Genomic DNA, 21,594 nt, shown 5'->3' on the forward strand with positions numbered 1-21,594 from the left:
AATCACCTTTTGGTCCTTCCCACTGTCTGGTTTCCTCATCCTCCTGCTATTAGTAACTTGTTACCTCAATTCATTAATTGTTTTATAGGCTCACCAATTTTTTTTTTCCCCCAAGACTTCGCTGTAACTTTACATTTTTGGCTACACTGAATAAATTAGAATATTTTCCTTTAAATTATTGTATCTCTGTACCAATGGCTTCAGCAAATGTGTTGGGAACTACCTGTCACCGTTGTAGCCATGGTACAATGTTGAATTATTTTCACTTTCTTGATTAGGTCTCAGTGAACTGATGTCTCCAGACTAGGACTAAGTCCAGCTATGCATTTCTGTGGCACACCGTATCTTTAATTAGGGTGGATGCAGAATTTGGGTTAGCAATTTTGAAGTAGAAAAAACAAAATTTGCAGAATTTCCCCAGTGTTTCACTTACTCGTACCCCAGCAAAACAAATGAAGCTGTTTATATCCAGTTAAAGGTACATGGTGTGGAATGAACTTGTGCCTGCCATGTGAACAAAACTAAGTTTAAAAAAAAAAAAAAAAATAAAAAAATTGGCAGGGAAAATATTTAAGAGCTTGGAATAGAAATGTGTGGAAAAGTGGCAGTAGGGTGGTCCCACTGTGTTCCTGAGCTTAGGCTGCTGTTCTTGCATATCAGGGCTAAATAAGATACAACTGTGGATTGTAGTTTCTTGAAAGCAGTGTATCACTGTTTAAAACTAACTTTAATCCTTGCAGACCAGTAATGGAGGAGGGAGTTTAAGTGATTATTCCTCCTCTGTCCCATCAACTCCAAGCACCAGCCAGAAGGAGCTACGGATTGATGTTCCTCCCACTGCCAACACACCAACTCCTGTCCGTAAACAGTCCAAGCGCCGATCCAACCTCTTCACGGTGAGTGAGCCAAGAAGAGACTCTTGCTGTATTTTACGTAGTGCTCTATGGTGACGGCCTGAACTTTAGCCCTGTGGACTTGAGCTGGCCTAATCCAGGCAGGAGTGTTGAGATGGATGTATAGGTTCAAAAACAAAAACAGCTTAGAATTACCATGGGGTGGTTGCGTTTGAGGACTTAACCTAAACACAGTGAAGTTATCCTATTGGGTATTGCAGTGAAACAAGTGAATCCACAGTTGAATTCCAGTGCCTTTATCCGACTTTTTTCCAGGCCTGTCTAGATTCCCTGGTTTGGTCGTAAACAAAGAGCTATCTGGGCCTCTGCTCCCAATCCTGTCCTTACACTGAGTAATCCTGCTGACTTAGGGCTCCCTTGTTTGTAGGGAGGTCTTGGGGTTTACCATGGGAATACCACGCGGTACTGCAAAGTAGCTACCCCATGCTACTTTTATTACTGTACGGTCTTACCTCACTTTTCTTTTCCAGGGTTAAGAGACATGATGGAGATAAAAATTACTTTTCTTTTTCCCAAACCATCTGGTTTTTGCTTCACTGAGTGGCAGAAAAAATTATGCTAAATGGAAAGCTTGACTGGTCCAATATGATAGGTCTTTGTTATGCATAAGTAATTTGGGAGATGATAATGAAGCCTTGAGTGATGATTTCCTTCATTTAGCAGTGTTGCTGAAAGCTTTGGGATTGTATTGCCTGTGTAATTGTGGTTTTGTAAGCAGTTTTTTGACACTCAACATGCTTTATAGCAAACACAGGATCCCCGTGGGCTCGCGTGTAAGTCCCTTGCTGATTGTAGCTACGTGTTAGTTGCGTTTAGAAAGCCACAACTCCCCTGTCATCATAAAGAGTTTACATGGTTTCTGTATTCCAAAGGTGATGTCACGTTCACTTCCCAAAACTAGCTCACTCCTTGGTCGTGTCCAGGGAACTGCATACAAAGAGGGTAGAACCCTTTCCTTGTACTCTAAACCAAATCTGACCTCTCTGCCTTTAGCAAGTGGAAGGTTTTGTCATCATTTTGGAGAGCTGAATGACAGCACAGAGTCCCGGGATTGTATTTCATGTGTTCAGGGGTATTTTGATTAAAAATGCCATCTTCAAACTCCTGCGAAGGAATGAAAATCACGCATTTACCTCTAAGTGCAAATGTCTAGATGCAAAACAGTAACGCGGGCAAAAATGAGTGGCAGGTGAAGACGTGCCCAGTGTTGAAACTGATCTTGTATAGCAAACATGTGGTGGGAAGACGGGCTGTGGTTCAGGCGTACTCAGGAGGTACCAACCCCACTAGATGTCAGTGTCAGCCCAGAAACTGCCCACAGAGTTAGCATCACCTCTGGAAGGGAGCGCGGGCGCCGCGGCATCCCTCAAACGCACTCGCTGACCATTTCTGCTCTGAAGGAGGCGTAGAATGCTGTACGGGATTACAGGCGATGCTGACGTTTGGGGAAACTGGGGATGTTTTTAATTGGAGTAAGCGTAAATTTGGGAAAGTGGATAGAGAAAAATATACCCATCCAGAACTACGGAAAACATTTGAGACAAACGTTGATAGCATTTGCTATGAACAGACCGAAGCAGCTCTGGTTTGTGATAATTAGTAGCATAGTAAATTTTACTAATATGAAAGGATGTTGATAGTTGTCCTAATGTCTAATAACCGGAGGGGAGGTGGGGTGGGGGAGAATTTTGGGGAAAATGAATTCTAGGGGAAAAAAAATAATAATTTGACTGCTCAGAATTAATTCTGTCTTGTAAATTGGGCATGTTGAATCCTCTGTAATGAGTTGCCCTATAATCAGTGTCCTGAAGTATCTGGCACTGACCCCACTGTAACCTGGAATTGTTTGAATAAATAGATGACCAGTATTTTCTGTCCAATTACAAACAGAGAAACGTAATCCAGATATTTTACTGGTTAGCTCTGGCTTTCTTGCTGTGCTTCTTTCTTAGCCTGTTACTTGCTTATGCCTTTACCACTGATAGAATCAAACATATTTCTGTCTAATTGCAGATTACCCCTTGTTATCTACCATAAGTAATATGTTTAGTTTCCTACAGGAAGATCTTTTAGTGCTGGAAAAAAAATTGGGTTAAGTAGAAAACAGATGTGATCTTTCTTAACTCGATTACAGCTCTGGAGTTGGGAGGGTTGAGAATTTAAAGCATGTTCATGTTTAAGCACGTTAAATACAGTATCTGATCTTTATGACTTTGAATAGTAATATTTACTGTCAAGCTGCTGTTACAATAGCTGACTTTCTGCTTAGGTGCTAAAACAGACCAAACATTAGCAGAAAGGTGAATGCCCTTTGTTTTGTGCGGTGTATTACCAGGGACAACGGAATAGTGGTGTATGGTGCAGGTGAGGATTCAAGAGGCAGGTGAGGTCCACTTCAGCAAACCGACTGTAATGATCTGCCCAATCCCGCATGGGGCGGATGAACCTCTGGTGCAGTAAAGTGCATCTCCTTTCCCCTATCCAAAATGACCTATCATACATCTTTGCAGAATTGCAAGCACGACTTTAAAACAGTTTAAATGACCTTTCCATCTCCTGTTAGAGATCATGATTCTTACATCTGGGGCTCTGAACTCCTGATGCTGGCTCCTGGTTGTGCCCAAACTCAGGTGCTGTATCCCTCTGGGACTAAATCTTACTCCACAGACCTGATTGGGGTGAGGTTTTACGTGGATGTAAGTCTGCGTGTGACTTCCAGTGTGCAAGGAAAACGACTCAAATAATGTTCATGCAGGTGTGTTAATTTTGTTTGGACTTTTTCTGGTCGGCTTGAATGACGTTTTAAATAGAACGACTTCATATGTAGATGTGACATCAGAAGTCGTCCTAGCAGATGTTGAGCCAGTTTGGTTTAGAGTCTAATTTTACACTATAGGATGTAAGATGCATTGTGTGTGTCATAGCTACAAAAGCATAAGAGATGTGAATATATCTCTGTTTCACTGCACGATTTGTCTTTATGAATAGCAGAGTCTGCTAAGATTCTCCCCTGGAAGATTCTGTGTTCTACGATTACAAGCAGCTAGAATAGGACTTGCCGAACAAATTCCTACGTTTCTATTCTTCTGACGTTTGACAGTATTTTGCGTGTAGATATTTCCCTTCTGCATGCACCGTACTGTTCCCAGATGCAGTTGCTTTTACAGAATGGAAGATGGGACGATGTAAAAAGAGAAACGAAAACCAGCGCAAAGATACTGAGCTCGCTTTTCAGAGGCGGGATCCTTTCTTGAAAAAAGTCAAATAAAAAAGAAACATTCAAGTTGACAACTTCCCTCCCAAGGATTTGGCTGCCTTCACTGAGTTTCTTTACCATGTCACTTACGGGCGCTTTGCGCCATTGAAGCATTGTTTTGCCTTGTATTATTGGGAAGTGGCACTTTCAGATTCAGAAATCTGTCTTGAAGGACGAGGAACAATGGTTATACTGAACATTGGATTTCATCCCTCCCACTTGTTTTGCTTTCTTTCATTTATTCTTTGTTTAATTCCCCGGCACGTCATTCCATTGCCCCGAACCATAGTAACTAGTGAGAGGAGCCCGCTCCCGGCAGAGCGGGGAAAGCAGCACGGGATCCCTGCTGGGTAAATGTCTTGCTTAGAATGGTGTTACTTGAAGTCCTCCTCCCTGGGTTTCCTCCCTCCCCTTCCTTCCTCTCACCCCCGAAGGCAACTGCTTCGTGGATTACTTTTTTTTTTCTTTCCTTCCACCTCTCTTTATTACACGGAAAACGGGAATTAGCTCTCCACGATCCTAACCGTTCTCCTAATTTCGATGTCTTTCAAAACGCCTCTTTCTGCCGCAAATGAAACGCGAGATCCTTGTGTCCCTCTGGTTTTCATTAACTTCCCATTGTGGTACTGGACATGGCAAATGTATTCGTTTCATATATCATCTCTGATTTGAACAGCACATGAAAATGTTTTCCCATTTTCGATATTGTGTGAGTAATGTTCCTATTGAAAAGTAATGGAGTGAAGTTGTCACTTGTCAGTTCAGTTATTAAGGAGGATGACTCTCGGGTCTTCTTTTTGTAATAAAATAAATCTGTCACAATCATTATGCTCGTGCGTTCTTTCACAATAATGGTCTGGCATCTGAATAACTTCTTAAAACCACTATATAACTTTATAAAGTCATGAAGTGAGCACCGTGAGCTTACTCCTAGGGCAGTTCAGGCATTATAGACAGCCAAGAGCAGGCAATTCAGGGTTTAAACATTGCCTGAATATTCCTCATGCTGATTTTTCTTCATTGTGTTCAGATGACTTCTGTTCAGCATCAATCGCTACCTTTTCTTGCAATTCCAACTTTCTAACCATCCAAATGTAGGAAAAAAATCGTAAGTTAAAGTCAACGTGATCAAAACCAGCATCATAAAATCACATTTCTGAGTAGCTGATAACATTCCTAAAAACCACACAGATGTAAGTTAAATGTATGCATGTGTATCTCAGACTTTTTTTTAATGAGAACCTGGAACCTTCGTTCGGCTTTGGAGCTGCTATTGGAGACTTCAGAAACGTGTCCTCTGATCTGCTGGGTCTTTAGGCAGTGAAACCGTAACTCTTTAAACCCAAACACCGTTTCAAACAAGCAGATGGCTGAAAAACACAGGCGGTGTTTCAGTATTCAGGTTTTTGGGATGACTGTGGGCTATTGTAGATTGTAACCCGTGCCCTTGGAGTTTATATTTGTGTCAGAAATACTGGGTTTTAATTGCTTTACAAAATAATAATAATAAAAAAAGCATCCTCTGTGTGAACGGCTGCATTTAATGGAGCACAAACTTTCTTTTTGCTCTGCAGTCTCGGAAAGGGAGTGACCCAGACAAAGAGAAGAAGGTCCTGGAGAGCAGAACGGATAGCATTGGAAGCGGTCGCGCAATCCCAATTAAACAGGTAATGCCGAAATGCTTTATTTTTTTTTTTTAACAGCTTTCTGTAGTTGTAGACACACCTCGGGTCTTAAGCACTCTGATGGCGGCCCGTGCGCCAAGACGCGTTTGATGTGCTCGGGTGATGAATGTGGAAGTCACTCACTTGACATCAATTAGGAGAGGTTCCTATGTGTATTAAAATAGGATCATTAGAATAAGAAGAGGGAAAATGTGACAACAGGCCTAATGAAGTGCAGTCTGCCGGCCTGCATATGGAGCGGGTTTCTAGGCTGTGCTGGCTTCAAAGCTGCCTTTGTAGAGGGGGCTTTGATTGGGCCGTGTGCTGCCAGTCGGCGGGGTAAATCAGATCGCTCTACAAGAGCCCCTTGTGATGGCAGAAATAGCCTGATGCGGCCCTAATTTGCTACTGCAGACGGACATCTGAACACAGTTTCGGGCTGGTTTGTAACAACGAGGCAATTAGTTGTGATAATCATAGCCGGTGTGTCAGCTGCGCGCTCTTGTTTGTAATTTGCTAATGAAGGAATTGTAACTTTGATTAGGTTCAGTTTCATTTAGACCTTATTATATAAGAGACCGTTTACAGCTGTAATGTGTGGCCTTAATTAAACTTCCTCATTACACAACAGGACTTGAATTCAAGGATTTGTTTTGGTCTGTTTTACTAGCCTAGATGCGCTTTCATTAGCCCGGAAACTCAACGCTAAATTGTAGCTGTGAACGCTCCTTTGAAAGGCAAAAGCAACGCGGGCGTGTGACGTGAAGTATTTGGGTGAACGGGCTGGCTTACTCGGACTAAACTGCGCTGAGTTCAGGTGGTTCTGAACACCACCCTCAGGGGCTGGCCGGGACGCTTCACAAGGAGTTGCTGCGAAGGTGCTGGCGAGCGTTCACTTTCTCGCCAGTTATTGCGCGTTGGAGAGCGGAAATGCTGAGGGAAGGGAGTTTGTTTGCTTCCCATGTGCTTGTATCCCGTTTTTTGCGGTGGCATCCCTGCCCGTCGGAGGGTCGCTCGCCTCTCCACTCCCCGCGTCTCCTGTTTGGGGGTGGGTTGATGTGCTTGGGGGTTTTTCTTGTTTTCGTTTTGGGGATAAGAGGGAGGCGGTTTTGTACACTCAACCATTTGCGGTGATTTTCTGTCTTAGAGGCAGTTAAAAAGACCTTTTGGGACCATCAGGCAGCAGAAGTGCTGTCGTGTCTGTGAATCTCTAGTAGACAAATTTTAATCAAACACACTGCAATTGAGCAGAGCAGTTTGAAACCAGATAAGCTCAGTGTTTGGCTCTGCGTTCAGAGGAGGAGATTCCAGGCATTTAGAACAAGCTACAGTGTTATTTTTCTACAGCTTTTGTATGGTAGGAGATGGGTTAGACCAGCTGGAATTCTTTTGGGTAATGCTAATTAAACAAGTGCCTGGGAACGCAGCTGAAGAGTGGAAAAACTGAGGAATACTTTTCAATATTTATTCAAGGCACTCATACTATTCTTCCCTAAAATGTCGCTGTATGAACTTAATTTGATTAAAAACTCGCTTGCAGGAAGAGTGTTGCAACATAAGTGTTTAAGTGTGGTTGCACCATACCATGTTGTAAGGAAATATCCCTTACGATCTCTTGAATGTCTGTATTGAAAAATTCTCCCTGCCACCCCTACTCGCGTGCTGGGTATGACCAATCCTGTGTTATTAATACCAATTATGGTAATTTCATTTTGTCACGTACAAGTTGTTGTCAGGAGATACTTGAGCAGGTCTGTAGTCAGCAGACATCCTATTCTTTGGGGTTTTGGAAGGGTGGTAGGAGTAGGGATGTTGAATGGCACACAGGGCTGTAGGATGGCTGCCGTCAGCGGTATTTCACATCATACCTTTGTGTCAAGAAAGTGGGTTTTGGAGGTCATTGGTTTTCTACTTCATAGACGGTCTTCAGTAAAGCGTAGGAGAGCGGTGTCACCATACAATTGAAGCAGAGGAAGGTGGAGTCTGAAATACTGCTTTCATGATGTGGACATATTTAATAATGGAAATACAGTGTGTGTTCATACTGACAATGTTTCATTACTCTTTAAAAGCACATTATTTTGAAGTGGTCTGTGATTACAGACTACACTGCTCCAAGCAGGGATGGATCCTGAAGTTTGACCAGGGAGTAGTTTTTTGCTAGCCCCTATTTCAGACAGAGAGCTCCAACCACTAGAGGAGGCACGGAGTTAAATTGCTGATGTGACTGTGTTCTGGGTGGGCTCTACAGGTGCCGGATACTTGGATGTTTCTCTGAGGCAGTAGAAATTCCTGTCTCTTTTATTTTAGGCATTAACTGTGACTAAGCCAGAGGTACGTGAAAAGCAACTTTCTGAGCTGAGAACTTTAGTATGTCGTGCTGCTGGGCTTCTTTCCCAGAAAAAAACAATTTCCCAGAGAGAAACTCTTTCTGTCACAATAATGTCTGTGACAAATGGTCAGGGAATAAGAAGAGTAATCTGGTTTCAGGAAGTTGAATGCAGATGGTAGTATCCCCAGTATTGTTGTGGGAGGGCTATCTTGTTATATCATTAAGTCTTTTCTTTTTAAATCTATTTGCTGATCTGTTTTCCACTGTTTGTCCTCCTGTTAGCCTGAAAGTCAGTTTGCTGCACTCCCCCATGCTAGAATAAGGAGTAAATTGCAGTTTTGTTAAACATCCTCTGCTTTTTTTTTTTTTTTTAAGCTGCTGTTGAGCAAATTGCCTCTGCCAGCTTCATCCACGTGCTTTTCTGTTATGTCTTCAGGACGTCTTCAAAGCACGTAGTGACCAGGCCTTTTTAATATCTGTTGCCAGTACTTTGTTTTATTCTCTGTGGGTCCGTAACCCCGTGTGCATGGCAGCGATGCTTTCGAAGGGCTGCTGGCCAGGCTGTGCCGCTGGTGCAAAGCACAAGTCCAAGCTCATAGTTGCAGATCAGCGCTTCAGTTGTGCTGGTTGAGCTTATTAGCAGGTTCACAAAAAAAAAAACCACGGTAGGTTATTGTTGAAAGTCAAGTACAGTGGATTTTGTGTTCTCAGTTCATTGCTATTTGGAAAAAAGGTAATTACAAAGAAGCAGATAGAATAAAGAGAAGTCTTGCCATTCAGATGTTGAAATCCATTGGCTTGGTTATCCGGTGTATTCTGTGATGCCTGTGGGTTGTTCTTATCTACCATTGTCTCCCAAAAATCAGAAATACTGTTTCCCGACCTAAAACATAAAAACCTAAAACCCACAAAACAACAACAAAAAACCCCAAACAAAACCAAAACAAGTTAATTGGAGATTGGAAATGTCCTGGTTTTGGGGGAAAAAAAAAAAAATGAAGTCTCTTCCAGCACTAGAGGAGCACCAGAAAGGAGTGAGGAAGAGCTGATGTTAGTCAAGTCTGTTTGAGTGTTCTGGGGAGAGCTCAGAATAAATGTATGGAAAGTCAGGTCTCGGGGAAGTGTAGCTGATGTGATGACGAGGAGTTTGTCACTTGTCTCAACTACCCTTTTGTTCATAGATCAGGTCTGTGCTGCAGCTATTCAACCGACGTAGCTATGCTTGATGTCTGTCGTCAGGGCGATGCTTTGGATATTTGGAGCCAGTTTGAACTGGTAGAGGAGGGGTTTTGTAGGGGCATTTCATTTCTCTCCTGGTTTCTTTAAATGCACGTACACATCTGGCGAAGCGAGCTATGCTGGCATGGGGAGTTGCTTATAATTCCGTATCACAGCCTTTCTGGGACCCAGACACCGACCCACACACACCTACTAGAGTTTGGTGTGGCTTTGGCTCAGAAGCAGCCGAGAGCTGCAGCCTGCTCCTGAGTTGTGGGCCCCGATTCCCAGAGAGTTTGGAGGAAATAGGTGAAATTCTAAATGGCTTATTTCCTTCCGAGGAAGTACCTCGCTCCTTCAGGTCTTCATCCTTAACTCAAAGCAATCTGGTGAAAAGGAGTTCATGCTCTTATTCCTTCTGTCGTGTCTAAATGTTAAAAATCACTTTTCCCTGCAGTGCTAAATATGATTTCATTGGGCTGAGCCATGTAAAACTGTTGTGATGAACCTTCTTGCTCCCGGCATCAACCCAAAATGTAGGCAATGAAAAGCAGGTGTGTTGTTCAACTGTGGCTTCTAACTTCTGCCACAATATGGTGAGTGAAATTTTGGGAAGGACCATTTCGCAGGGAGGTACAAACACCTTCTGAGTGTGTAGCGGTATCAGCATGCCTTAAATCACGTGCTTTTAACATCTTTTGAGAACTGCAAGTGCCATCATTTTCCTAAAAGAAAAAAGTCTTACTTGCATGCTATTGAAATATCTTTTACTAATCAACTGGAGTCAGAAAATGTCTGGAACACTATTAGTCCAAAGTTAAAATCCATAGAAAGTTGGGTACTTCTGAGAAAGAGGCGCTTAAACAAAAAATATTTCAACTGTCTCCTGTAGCATTGCTAATACTGCCCCTAAAGCAGACTTGGGTGAATGGCTTACTCTGGAGTGTCCTCTGTGCAAACCCATTTATTCTGAAAAAGAAGACTTGAACCTGGTAGCCTGAGTAACGATTTTGAAGCACTTTGGGGTGCACAGTTTAGGGTGAGATACTTTCTGGGATGGGGGAGTTTTGTGGCATTTTGGGCAAGATTACTTTTTCTGCGGTATTGCTAAATCTTTATCAGTAGGGCATATTCAAATTAAAAAAAAAAAGGCACAACAAGAAAAATATAAGCAAGCAGCTCAGCTCAGCGGTGAGGGGGCTTGTCATGTATTAATTTTTCATTGCTGTGGAGAATTGTACATACATAATCACTTGATTGCAGTGGGAGTTAGCGAGCTCCTATGGTGTCATTTGCATAAATCTTGTTAAGTCAATGGCAGTTAATGAAGTACAAATGAGCCTGGAGAAGGTGACATGCAAATCGTGGGTGGCAGATGGGAGGTCTGGTTTTGGGATGGCAGCTGTGTGCTCTTTCTCTTTTTTACTTTTTTTTTTCCCCTCTCCTGCCCCCATCCCCCCCAGATTAGAGTGTAAATAAATACGTAAGGGCTGGCCTTGACTTCCTGATTTCAGACCACCTTCTATTTGCCATTTGCACTTAATCACAGATGCTCATATTATTATATAGTCCATCTAGATAACCTTGACTGTTCTTTTTCCAAAAACTGGTCATTTTGACAGGCTGCCTCAGCCCTTGGCTTACCTGGCGAGGTGTCGCACCTCTTGCGCCCCCAAAATTCCTGCATCATTTAGGAGAAGTGAACTTGAACTCTGGATTGAAAATAGATGTTCCAATGGTTAACGTTTCACTGATGACATACTGAAAAATTTGCCATCCGTGACTTGCAGAGGTGAACTTCAGAATCCGTTCGCTTCTCACAGTTTGCAAATGGCTGGATTGATGGAGAAAGGCGAATATCCTATTTGAGCTTTACTTTTAGGTGATGTGACCTCAAATGACCTTCTTTGCCTACCAACTTGGCGTAGTTAAGTACATTAATTTTAATGAAATTAGGTGTTTTGTGCTTTATTTTTCACTCTGAACTAAAAATGGCAAGTATCTGTTTGGTCAGGGCTGAGGCAGGGGCTTTGTCAGCAGCTGGAGGTGACATCGCTGATTTGCTTTTCATGGAGAAGAGTTTGGCTCCTGGATGTACAAGTTGCAGGTTTTTCCTTAAGATGGACGTAAACAAAACTGGAACTCCACAACATGCATCTGAAATTCGTAAAAAAGAGCGTTATGCTTGGCAAAGATAACTGTTTGCAAATGCTTTCAACAAATGTCAAACTTTGAATGAAAAAAAAAGGCGTTTTGGTTAAGTAACTTAGGAGCTTATGAGCTTTTGGGAAGTTGCGTTGCGACTTATGATCCCTTATCAGCCATTTTTTTAAGTAACTTTAAATGGAGTTGTGTACTCCTGAGAATTTCCTGTTCACTTTTCTTTTTTGTTTCAAGCCTAGCCATTGCGCTCTCAATTTTCAGTCTTTTCCCAGGTGTCCTTGGGAATGTAACTGAAACAATTTGTCAATAACTTTCCTATTCAGGGAAAATCAGTGCTATTTTTAAGATGTACTTAAAGCCAGAGTACGGAATTTTAATTAAGTTTTTTTGCTAGTGAACTCTTTTAATACATTGTCTGTGTGCTGCTCCGTGGAGGGAGTCTCTGGGAAGTTGGGAATTGCTTTATTTCTCAGTGATTTTTATTTTTTTTCCAGCCCAGTCTCACCTGGGCACTCCTTGCTTAGACAGCCAACACGGGCATGGCAGCCCCTGGCCTGAGGACTGTGGGAAGCGCCTTTCCAGTGGAAGAAGAGGATTTCAGTGTAGTTTAGCTCAGGCTTTGTTTTTATTAGCCTGAGTTCCAGCATTCATTCTGAATACATGTCCGGGGAGAAGCATTGGTGGTAAACTCGAGTAGCATGCCTTTGCCAGCCCGACCAAACGAGCGCTTGGAAGTGGCCGTCTGTGCCGCGGGGAGCTGCAAGGTGAGGCAGGGCCTTCCTCCTCCAACCGTTTTCCTTCTGTTCTTCCACATGCCCAAGCTTAGGTAGTCTGCTTGCATTTCTCCTCGTATTTCTAAATCGCTCGATTTCCGGGGTTGTCTTTTTGTAACCCTTTAGCTCAAAGAGGTGGGACCGAAGCACACTTCTTCCTTATCCACCTGCATTGCTCAACTTCAAAAAAAGAGGCTTTGGAAGCTTAATTTGGGTTTTAGTGGGCTCGGCCCTGTCTACCCACTGCTCTGTGCTGCTCAGCCTCCTTCTCTGCACTTTCCTACGGGTGCAGGCCGGTCCTGCCTCAGCTTGGCTAGTGCTATTCCTCTTCCCAACCTCCTTTTCCTGCGTTAATTTTTGGCTCTAGCTGGTGTGTTTGTGTGTGCGGTAACAGTTACGCGACTCCTGTGTGGAGCAACACACAACGCTGTGTTAATCTAGGTCTTTCCCATCGGACGGGAGAACGTGGTACCTGAAATCTGTTTGCCCCTGAAATACCCAGGGTGCCTGCGCAGCTGTTGGAGCCTTTCAGCAAGTACGGCACCATCTTGGGAATAGGTTTAGAGAAGACATTGTCTGCCACGTCTAGTCAGTCAAAGCGACGTTCCTAGTCCTCCTCGCTAGCAGCAGAGCAGTGCAACGCTTCGAGCAAGTGTCAGACCCAAGTCCCGCCGCCGTCGCAAACAGCAAATGCTTTTTGCAGCAGGTTTCCTGGATGTAGATGTTCACCTTGAGTCTACCAAAAGAGAGAACAAATAAGCAACCATCTCTAGCGTCTGTTCGTGCTTAATTCATCTGACTTGACAGGGTGAACAAAGAAGGGTAGATCAAGAGCAGGATGGACACAAGGAGGCTACAGCGATGACCCATTGCTGAGCACTAGGGCCTTATTGCTTCTCTCTTCTGTCACATTCAAAATCGGGTTACATTTTGAAATAAAAACAGCTAATGCAGGTAAGGACCAAAGGCATTTTGAAGGAAGGATGGCAGCAAACATCTGGAGGGCACACACAACTTCAGTGCCTTTCGTATCTGACACACCTTTGTACACAGCTGCTACCTGCAGAACTCCTGCACCGAAGCTCCTGTTCCACTGATGCGGAGACCCAAACCTCTCTAGTGCCGCATCTTCTATACCAAGGCATTCACCACAACTACTGCTGCTTTGGGTTTTACTTGTTGAAGCTCACGTAGGCTTCTAGATAGTGGTTTGCAAGCCAGTGTTGGTGTCTCCGGACAGTGGCTTTCCAAAACTCGGAAATTACGGGATCTACAAGGAGCTGGCAGATGACATAGTTTTATTTATTTATATCTCACGTGAGGTATAATTTTCTCTGTCACACTTGGTCTAATCACCGTAATCAGGATCCAGATCTGCTTGTACAAACACGAGGGTATGGTTTTCAGCCAAATACTCTTAGTGCTGAAATCTTCTGTGTAATTCCTCCGCAATTGTTTATAATCAGAACATACACATTTTGCTGTGCTTTTAATTAGCTGATTACTAGTTACAAAATGTTTTGTACTCGCTGTGGTTCTGTAAATTGTTAACTGGTAGCTACCAGTATAATTAAATATTTCAGAGCGCTTGGCTGTGGTTGCATTGAACTGTGAAGAAATAATGTTATATAGCCAATCAAAAAGAGATACTTGTAAACTCATTTAAAGCGTCAGAGTGTGTTAGGACTATCATGGTGATGCTTATTGCAGGAGAAATTAAAGATACAGTTTTGTGCTAAGAGGCAATACAGAAATTAGTTCCTGAATTAGTTGTTAATTGATTTGGTAATTCCCTCGGGTCTGCATGCTCTTTTTTCCTTTTTCGTTGTTGCATTCAGTTAACAGTGACTATTCCCAGTGCACTTGAAATATTTTTTCCAATTAGATCAAATGTGCCCTCACATCAGAGGAACGGCTACAGCTTACACGCACCTGCCTGGAATAATGTTTCCTTTGACTGTGAAAGCTGGATTTTGTGTGGTTTTACTGTTGATGATTTGCAGACATCGTCCCAAGTAAAGCTGTAGTCCTAAGTATTTGGAATAAGAGTATTGAAAAGTTCCTGGATTTGATGGACTCTTCCTGCAGTTTGAGGAAGCCTGCTTTAATTAGTGCCCCTCTGATTTGATACAGCATAAGGGGATGAGAATATCATGGGGTTTGTCTGTTATGTTGGAGAGCTGGACCAACCCTGCGAGCTGTAGGCATCCAACCCTGCCCTGCCCGAGGGTAGGGCTGCCTCTACTCACCAGTCCAAAGGAATGGCCCTTCTGGTCCTTAGCCAAAGCAGGCAGGTCTGGGCAAGAACCTCAGCATCTCTCAGATCAACACAATTCCTCTTCCTTCCCCCTCTGTCAGTCAGTCAGTCTCACTGAGTCATCTGCTTCCTCCTTTCTGGAATCTGCTCTTTTCCCTTCCTGAGATGTCTGAGGGTTGCAGGAGGAAGCTGGAATTTGAGTCTCTGGTTTATAAGGATTGAATTTCTACCATTTTTTCTGTTAATTGGTCTCCTGGCATTTGAGAGTCCCTGAAACATGAGTGTTCTGTCTCCCATCCTGCAAATTGCCCGTATTTTCTCTCTGCCTGCAATAGCTGTAGAGTGACAGGGAGCCAAGGGCAAGGTGAGGCGCCCACTGCTGCTCCGCAGGCGTGAAGTCATTTCACCAAATTCCGAGCAGTGCTTGGTAGGCTGCTGGGGAGGTGTTGGACGCCTTCCTATGATGCTGTTTTCTGAACGTTCTGAACGGAGTCCGCATTCCACAACGCGTTGCTTTGCAACACGTGAAGATCTATACATGAGATGCTATTAACTGATTTTTCAGAGAAGTTAACTCTTATCATTTTTTTGGACTGTGACCTGAAATTAATGGGTGCCTCTGGTCATCGTAATGGGAATAAGCTAGTGGCTTGCAAGTGAATAAACAGTCTCGTTTCAGGGTCGCTGGCTTCCTAACTCTTCCGAGCTCAAAAATTTGTCTTTGTGATACCAAGCATGTGATAGTAAACATAGTATTCTAATTCTTATTAAATTGTGCTTAATAAAGCAATGTGTATAAAGATTTGCTGGTGTCCACTGGGGGGGGCCACACGGTTTCAAAAATACTGCTCCATTTGTTGGTACAACACAGCCTCCAAAGTGAGGGAGAACACTGTCTTTTAGGGCAGTGATGGAAGGGAATGGTGTCAAACAGCTTAAAAAATAAAACTTTTTGTTTCCTTAGTATTGTGATAGCCGCATTATTGTCATTAGAGCTTGTAGATTGCTTTTGGCTGCCAGGAAAAGGTGTTTTGACTTCGTCCTCGTTATTTTCTTTTTTTTTTAATTCTATCCAAATGTAGTACTCTTAGTTGTTTCTTAAAAGAGAGAAGGAAAAATTTCTGGGTTTGACTAGTAGCTAATCATTTCTTAGCTGACACATCAGGCATAATTATGGTTCTTTCACATCGTCCAGATTGAAAAGGAGGTATTCCAGCTCGTGTTTGGGATAGTGTGTTGACCACGTTCAGCATCCTTTGAGAGACTGTGGGAAGAGAATGGACATAGGGAGGAGGAGAGTTCCAGAAGACTTATTAGCCTCTATAGAAATAGGGAGGTAGAAGCCTCTCATATAACTTTTTTTTTTTAATAAAAGGGCAAAAAATCCACTTGACTGGATTGAGCAGATGCAGCTTTTTAGGCTAAACCAGTTAAGGATCTGTTTTCTAGTTGTGTGTTCATAAGAGAAGGGAGAGAGTTTTTGGTTTTTCTGACACTCTACCATGAACATCTTTATCTTCTCCTGCCCAGTGCTTGATGCCAGCAGAGAGTGGGTTCCCCTGGCCTCTGTGCTTTCAGTCCCTATAACAGGGCAGTGAGTAGGAGTGGAGCCTGCAGAAAGCAAGCCAAGCAGTCTCTCCAGTGAAGCTTTGGAGAATTTAATCCGCTTGAGTGTTCTCATCCTCTTCTGCGTGCCAGTGTATTGCAAACCCATGTGCAGACCATGGCGAAGAGGTGTCAGAATACTTTGGGAGAGAGGAGGAGGGAATGATCGAAAGCAATGTAGGTGTAAAAGAGAACGTCAATAAAGAAAGCCATAATATGACTTTAAAAAATTTATTAGAATTTTCCAGTGCTGAAACGGTGTAATATATCAAGGTGGCATGTCAGTGTGAAATGCGAGATTGACAGCAATGAGGTCACTAAGGCATCTTCACTGTTGCCCTTAGGCTAAGAGCTGGCCCCTGGCCAAGAGCCTGTGACTCGAGGCGGTTGTGTCTGGAGATTGCTCTAATCGTTGCATCTGGAGAATGTTTCCAAGAGCCATTCTTTCTATTTGAGCCATCTCTACATCTACCGAGGTGACTTTAAAAAACCCAACCTACAGCATCACTCGGTGCCTTACAGAGTGCGTGGTTTTATAACCGGGGAGTGGAATAATTGACCTGGAGTTATTTTTAGTGGATGAGATCCGTAGATGCCTTCATGGCAGCGAGCACTCATCGAGTGATGATGATTGTGAAGAAAATGACTGCAAACTTCAGGACAAGATGTGCTTCCTGAGCTGTGCCCACTGCTCGCTGGTTTTCAGGTCGTGGAAGCTCGATCAGGGTGTTGGCGCAAGACCCACGTGCCTCTTGCAAAACGGTCTTTGTGGGCGCGAGACCGCTGTGTGTCGGAGGTGAGTCCGCGTGCGTCTGGGCGAACTTGGGTGACGGGAGCTCTTCCTCTGAGGGCATGAGGAATTAGGCTGGAGAAGTGACATAACGAGATTAAGTAGGAAGCTTATGACAGTTCGCAAGTGAGGCTGCCTGATAGACTTCGGTTGACACAAGGATTATTAATACGTTGTAAAGATGTTTGGGGGATTCCACCATATTTGTATGGTTGCCAGCAAAATGTTGACAGTTGCATTGTGGTTAATAAATTCATTTAGATTTATAAGCATTGTTTACAGAACCTGTTCGCCTGCTGAAACTCTAACAGCATCTGTTCCTTCTTACTAATTAACTGCTAATTACGAATGAGCTTTGTGTGTTTGTCAGTATAACTGGCTCATGCATTTTGTAAGGAACATTAACAAATTGATTTACATAGTGGTAAAGCAATCAAAAGAGTAAACTGAACAGCACGCATTTAAAGCCCTTTAGCCTAATTCTTTGACTGAGGCAAACTTTGGGCGTTCTAAATATTTTCATAATTCTTTTGCTACCTTTTAATTTTGTGGTAAATGCATGTGTATCCGAATCAGGGGTGTTGGTCTAACATCCCCTGTTTCTTGGCTTCATTTTTCATTTGCTTTGTTGTTTAAAAAACCAAAAGCATTGGCACTGTTAGTATTTGACACTTGTGAGGGAGCATTTATTCGGTGTGTAAGTAGCGATGGCAGATTAAAAAAAGCAAGTGGCTTGAAGAAGGAACATTGTTCTTGGGGGAGGTGATGGGGAGAAGAGGATCTTTGAAACGTATGTACTCTGATGACTACAACTGCTTTGTTATCCATCTTCAAAATCCCAACTCTGGAAGTCCTTGTACTTTTGGTAAAATACTGTTTTCTCTAATCCTACTTTTATTCTTCAAAAACCTCCTTACTGCATTAATTCTCAAGACATCTTTAGAGCAATCTCAGCAGACAGGCCAGATGTTGGCACTTAAATATTTTGATTTTAAAGGGAATAATTCAGTACTTTAATTCTTAAACTACAATTATGATTTTTTTTTTATTTTCCATGAGTTAAAGAGAAAAATCATATAACAGAATGTTGTCTTTATCGTAACGTGAAGGATCCTTTGTGATAAATTACAGATGAGTGACGTGATTAGATTACTTGGTTATATTTCACTTACAGTTGTCCTAGAGCTGTAAAGCTTGAAATGAGCCTTGTAACTAGTGTTAGGGAAAAGACAAGCGTAATGCAAACACCCAGCTGCAGGATTTGGTTTTCCTGAGCGGCTTAATATGACCATGAGGAATATATTGAGTGGTTTATATAGACTAAAACTTGCCAGAAAATCTAAATTGCTTTTTTGATGGAATTTCAGAATAAGTGCGTGAAGCAAACATAACAGATGTAGAGTATTTGGGTTTTAGTGAAGCATTTTGACACTGCCTTGCTACGTCTTAATTGAGAGTTTATCCAAATGCGTTTGGCTAAAATCTGTGGTGTGGGGTTGATTGAAAGCGGTCTGTAAGATCAGAAACAAAAGCAGAAGCCAGCCCATGGCTTGAGCTGGCTGGGAGGAGGACCGAGCTCTGTTCAGCTCTAGGGCTGGTGCTGCTAATGATAGTGTTGCAAGCGCAAGCAAACGAATCGCAGCCATGTTAGTCATCTCTTGGATAAAGAAGGGCACATCGGAAAGGGGACAGGGCCTGGAGCTGCTGACTAAAGGAAATGAGATTTGGCTGGTCAAGACGCATGTCACTTAAGAGAAACCAAATCATCCTGGTCTGTCCTTGCACATGCCGGGTTCCTTGTTCCTTCATGTTTACTCTTGATAACGGATTCATGCCGAAGCACTGGGTGTTGTCTCTTGCCAGTGCTAGTGCCTGCTTCAAAAAGTGTATTTTCATCCTTGTTTAAGATGACCGTGGAAGAAGGGTGATGTGGTAGAAGAAACTAGGCAGGGAGATGGGCAGTGAACTCAGGCTGCCAACCCGAGTTAGGACTGAGCTGCCCCAACTTTCGCTGGTGTAACCCAAGCTGGGAGGGTGTTTCGCCGTTGGGCGCATGGTTAAGGTACCTCACCAAGACGCTTCTCTAACAACTCCGGCGGCAGAAAGCTGTGGGTGTTTGTAGAACAAACACTCCCCTTGCTGCTGCATAGGGAAATGGAGCGGCTTTCCTTCCACAACCCATGTCTGGTTTCTGTCTTCTGCTCTTGCCAAGACAGGCCCAGAGGTGACAGAGTTGGACTGGGGTTTCTGTTTGAGAAGTGAATGCAAACAGTGGGTCTGCGTTGAGGGTAAAAAGCTGTTGCATCGTGGCGTAAAGGAGAACTCGGGTGTTGGGAATGACGTGGGCCATTTGGGCATCATACACAAGCTCGTTAAACACGGATTAGGCAAAGGGTTCAAGGCAGTGCTGGGGAGAGGATCCCACCTCTGTGACTCTAAAGCCACATCAGTCTCAGGCTAAAGGTGTTTTTCACAGGCCATGACAGCAAACGGGACTCTGGTGTTGGGAGTTCCCGTATCAGATCACTTCTTGTAAGATTAGAGAGCTAATTACAGCCGGTTTAGCTAAGCTACCACAGAGCAGTTGTAGTTACATCTACAGTGGGTTTCCAGGAAAAGAAGTGTTGCTGCAGTGCTCCAGGATGCACTTGCACAGGTATGGGATGATACCTAGGAGATGATGATACCAGATTTTTGGCTGAAAACTAAGAGAAAGCTTCTGCACTTTGGGGCTGTCGGACTGCATAATGTTCTCTATAAGGAAACAATATAAGCCTAGCGATGTGGATTTTCTTTTTAAGAAGCAGGGGGGGGGAACTGTAGAGACATAAAACAGAGAGAGATACTGCAGGTAAGTCTGAGTGCCAAGTAGATTTCTCTCCCCTTTATAACTGGAATGATTCTTTGTCACAAAAGAAAAATACCAAGACGTACCATTTGTGAAAGGGTTTATAGTACAGTATATCACCCTATTATGAATGACAGTATTTAAATGGTTGGGTAGAGAACTGGAGAACTGCAACAAATCAAATAGCTAGATTAACATCTAATGTTCTCGTCTCATGTGAATATTTCGGGGGGGAAAAATTAAGAAATCTTGGCGTGCAGGAGGTATTGGAAAGAAAAATCAATCAAAATAGCAAGGAAAGTGGTTGAATTGTTTAGAAATTCTACTGTCTGAAAGTGAGCAATACATGAGAACAGGGGCTGTTTAAGAAGGCAGGTATCAAAATTTTACAAGCTGTTTCATGGCCAAATTAAAAGCAAAAAAAAAAAACTTGTGAGGAGAGATACACTGTAAATCCTTGACTAAAGGCAGAGTAGTGAGCTTGGAGCAAACAGGGTGAAAACAAATTGTTCTCAGGATGCAGACTAAGTACAGAATTATGTATGGCTGGTGTGCTGCCTGTAAAATAAATTCTTCAGTTTGATTCTCAAAATATATGTGTATATTCATTTTTTGGTGTGAGCTAGGTCTCCCGAAGTACATAATTTTCAGCTTCCCAGTGCCACGTCTGGCAGATGAGCTGCACAAACGCTTTTTGCTGCCGTAGGAGGGCATGTGCGTCCACCCGTTGGTGAGGCGTATGCTATGTTTTGAAGACTGACGTGTGAGTTTTGTTTAAGCTGATGGCACAGGGAAGATCTTCTTCAGAGCACTTTCCAAATTGGCCCTTTGTACAGCAAACGTCGCTGTCAGTTTGTAATTCATGGCAACGCTGTGTTTGTCGCTGAGAAATAATACAGGCATGATCGCTGTTGTTAGTGCCTTGGTCTTGCTGAACAGCAATTTCCATAAGTAATTCCTGATACCGATTAAGTCACACTCAATTCAAATTAAGGGACACTTCTTAATGTCCATGTGATGTAGTGAAGCAAGCGCTTTCTCGCGTGTTCATGGAGCACAAAGATTGCAAGCTCCCTACTTCTGCAGAAGGTGAGAAGGCAGACAAAAGCAGGGGGTTTTCAAGGTGAGAGAAGAGGGGAACGAATGCCAGTGGCATGGAGAACAGAGTTAGAGGGACAGAGCTCAAATGGAAAATTGTGCTGCTGTGAGAAGCAAAACCTGTGTTAAACAGGTAGGAGGAAGGACAGCACATACTGAACAAGAGTATGAAGGAGATGGGAAGTGAGAATAAAACCCAGGGGACGTTTTCAATAGCATTAAAGATCTTGAGCGTCTTTCAGCAAGTGCCACACCAGTCCCTAGAGGCGTCTGGTTCGTAAGGTGCTGATGTCTTTAAGCATGAAGCATGGTGATCGATTGCTAGTTGGAAGCAATGCCTCGGTGCCTCTGGTGCTCTGCTACTTCGGCACCTTGTCAATGCCTCTGAGCTGTTTCCAATTGAACAGTCTTAAGAGCTTTCCGTCTATAGATTTCAGTAACATGCGCCGGAGTTGATGCATGCATGCTGTCAGCGTGCTGATTTTTCCACTCTTGAAATCTGAAGGCGAGATATCAATGTTAGTCCAGAATAGTTCTGGTGGTGTTAAAATAATTGCCTAAAATACATATGATGGGAATTTGAAACCGGGGAGAGTAAACAAGAGGGAGTTAAGAGTCAACATCTCTGCCTTAGAGTGTAGAGCACCTGCATGGGCTGGGGCTGATTTCCAGTGCT

At 43.2% G+C, this 21,594-nt stretch overlaps 1 protein-coding gene across 1 annotated transcript in view; it reads left to right on the top strand.

The window, feature by feature from the left end:
* LOC104506891 (arf-GAP with GTPase, ANK repeat and PH domain-containing protein 1-like) overlaps positions 1-21,594 on the top strand; it is a 39,141-nt gene that overhangs the window by 10,679 nt on the left and 6,868 nt on the right. Inside the window, exons 3-4 of the mRNA XM_010148012.1 lie at positions 741-896; positions 5,745-5,837. Coding sequence (XP_010146314.1) covers positions 741-896; positions 5,745-5,837 — 249 coding nt within the window. The remainder of the gene's footprint in view (positions 1-740; positions 897-5,744; positions 5,838-21,594) is intronic.

This window comes from Eurypyga helias, unplaced genomic scaffold (assembly GCF_000690775.1).
Source record: "Eurypyga helias isolate BGI_N326 unplaced genomic scaffold, ASM69077v1 scaffold4733, whole genome shotgun sequence".
Taxonomy (NCBI): domain Eukaryota; kingdom Metazoa; phylum Chordata; class Aves; order Eurypygiformes; family Eurypygidae; genus Eurypyga; species Eurypyga helias.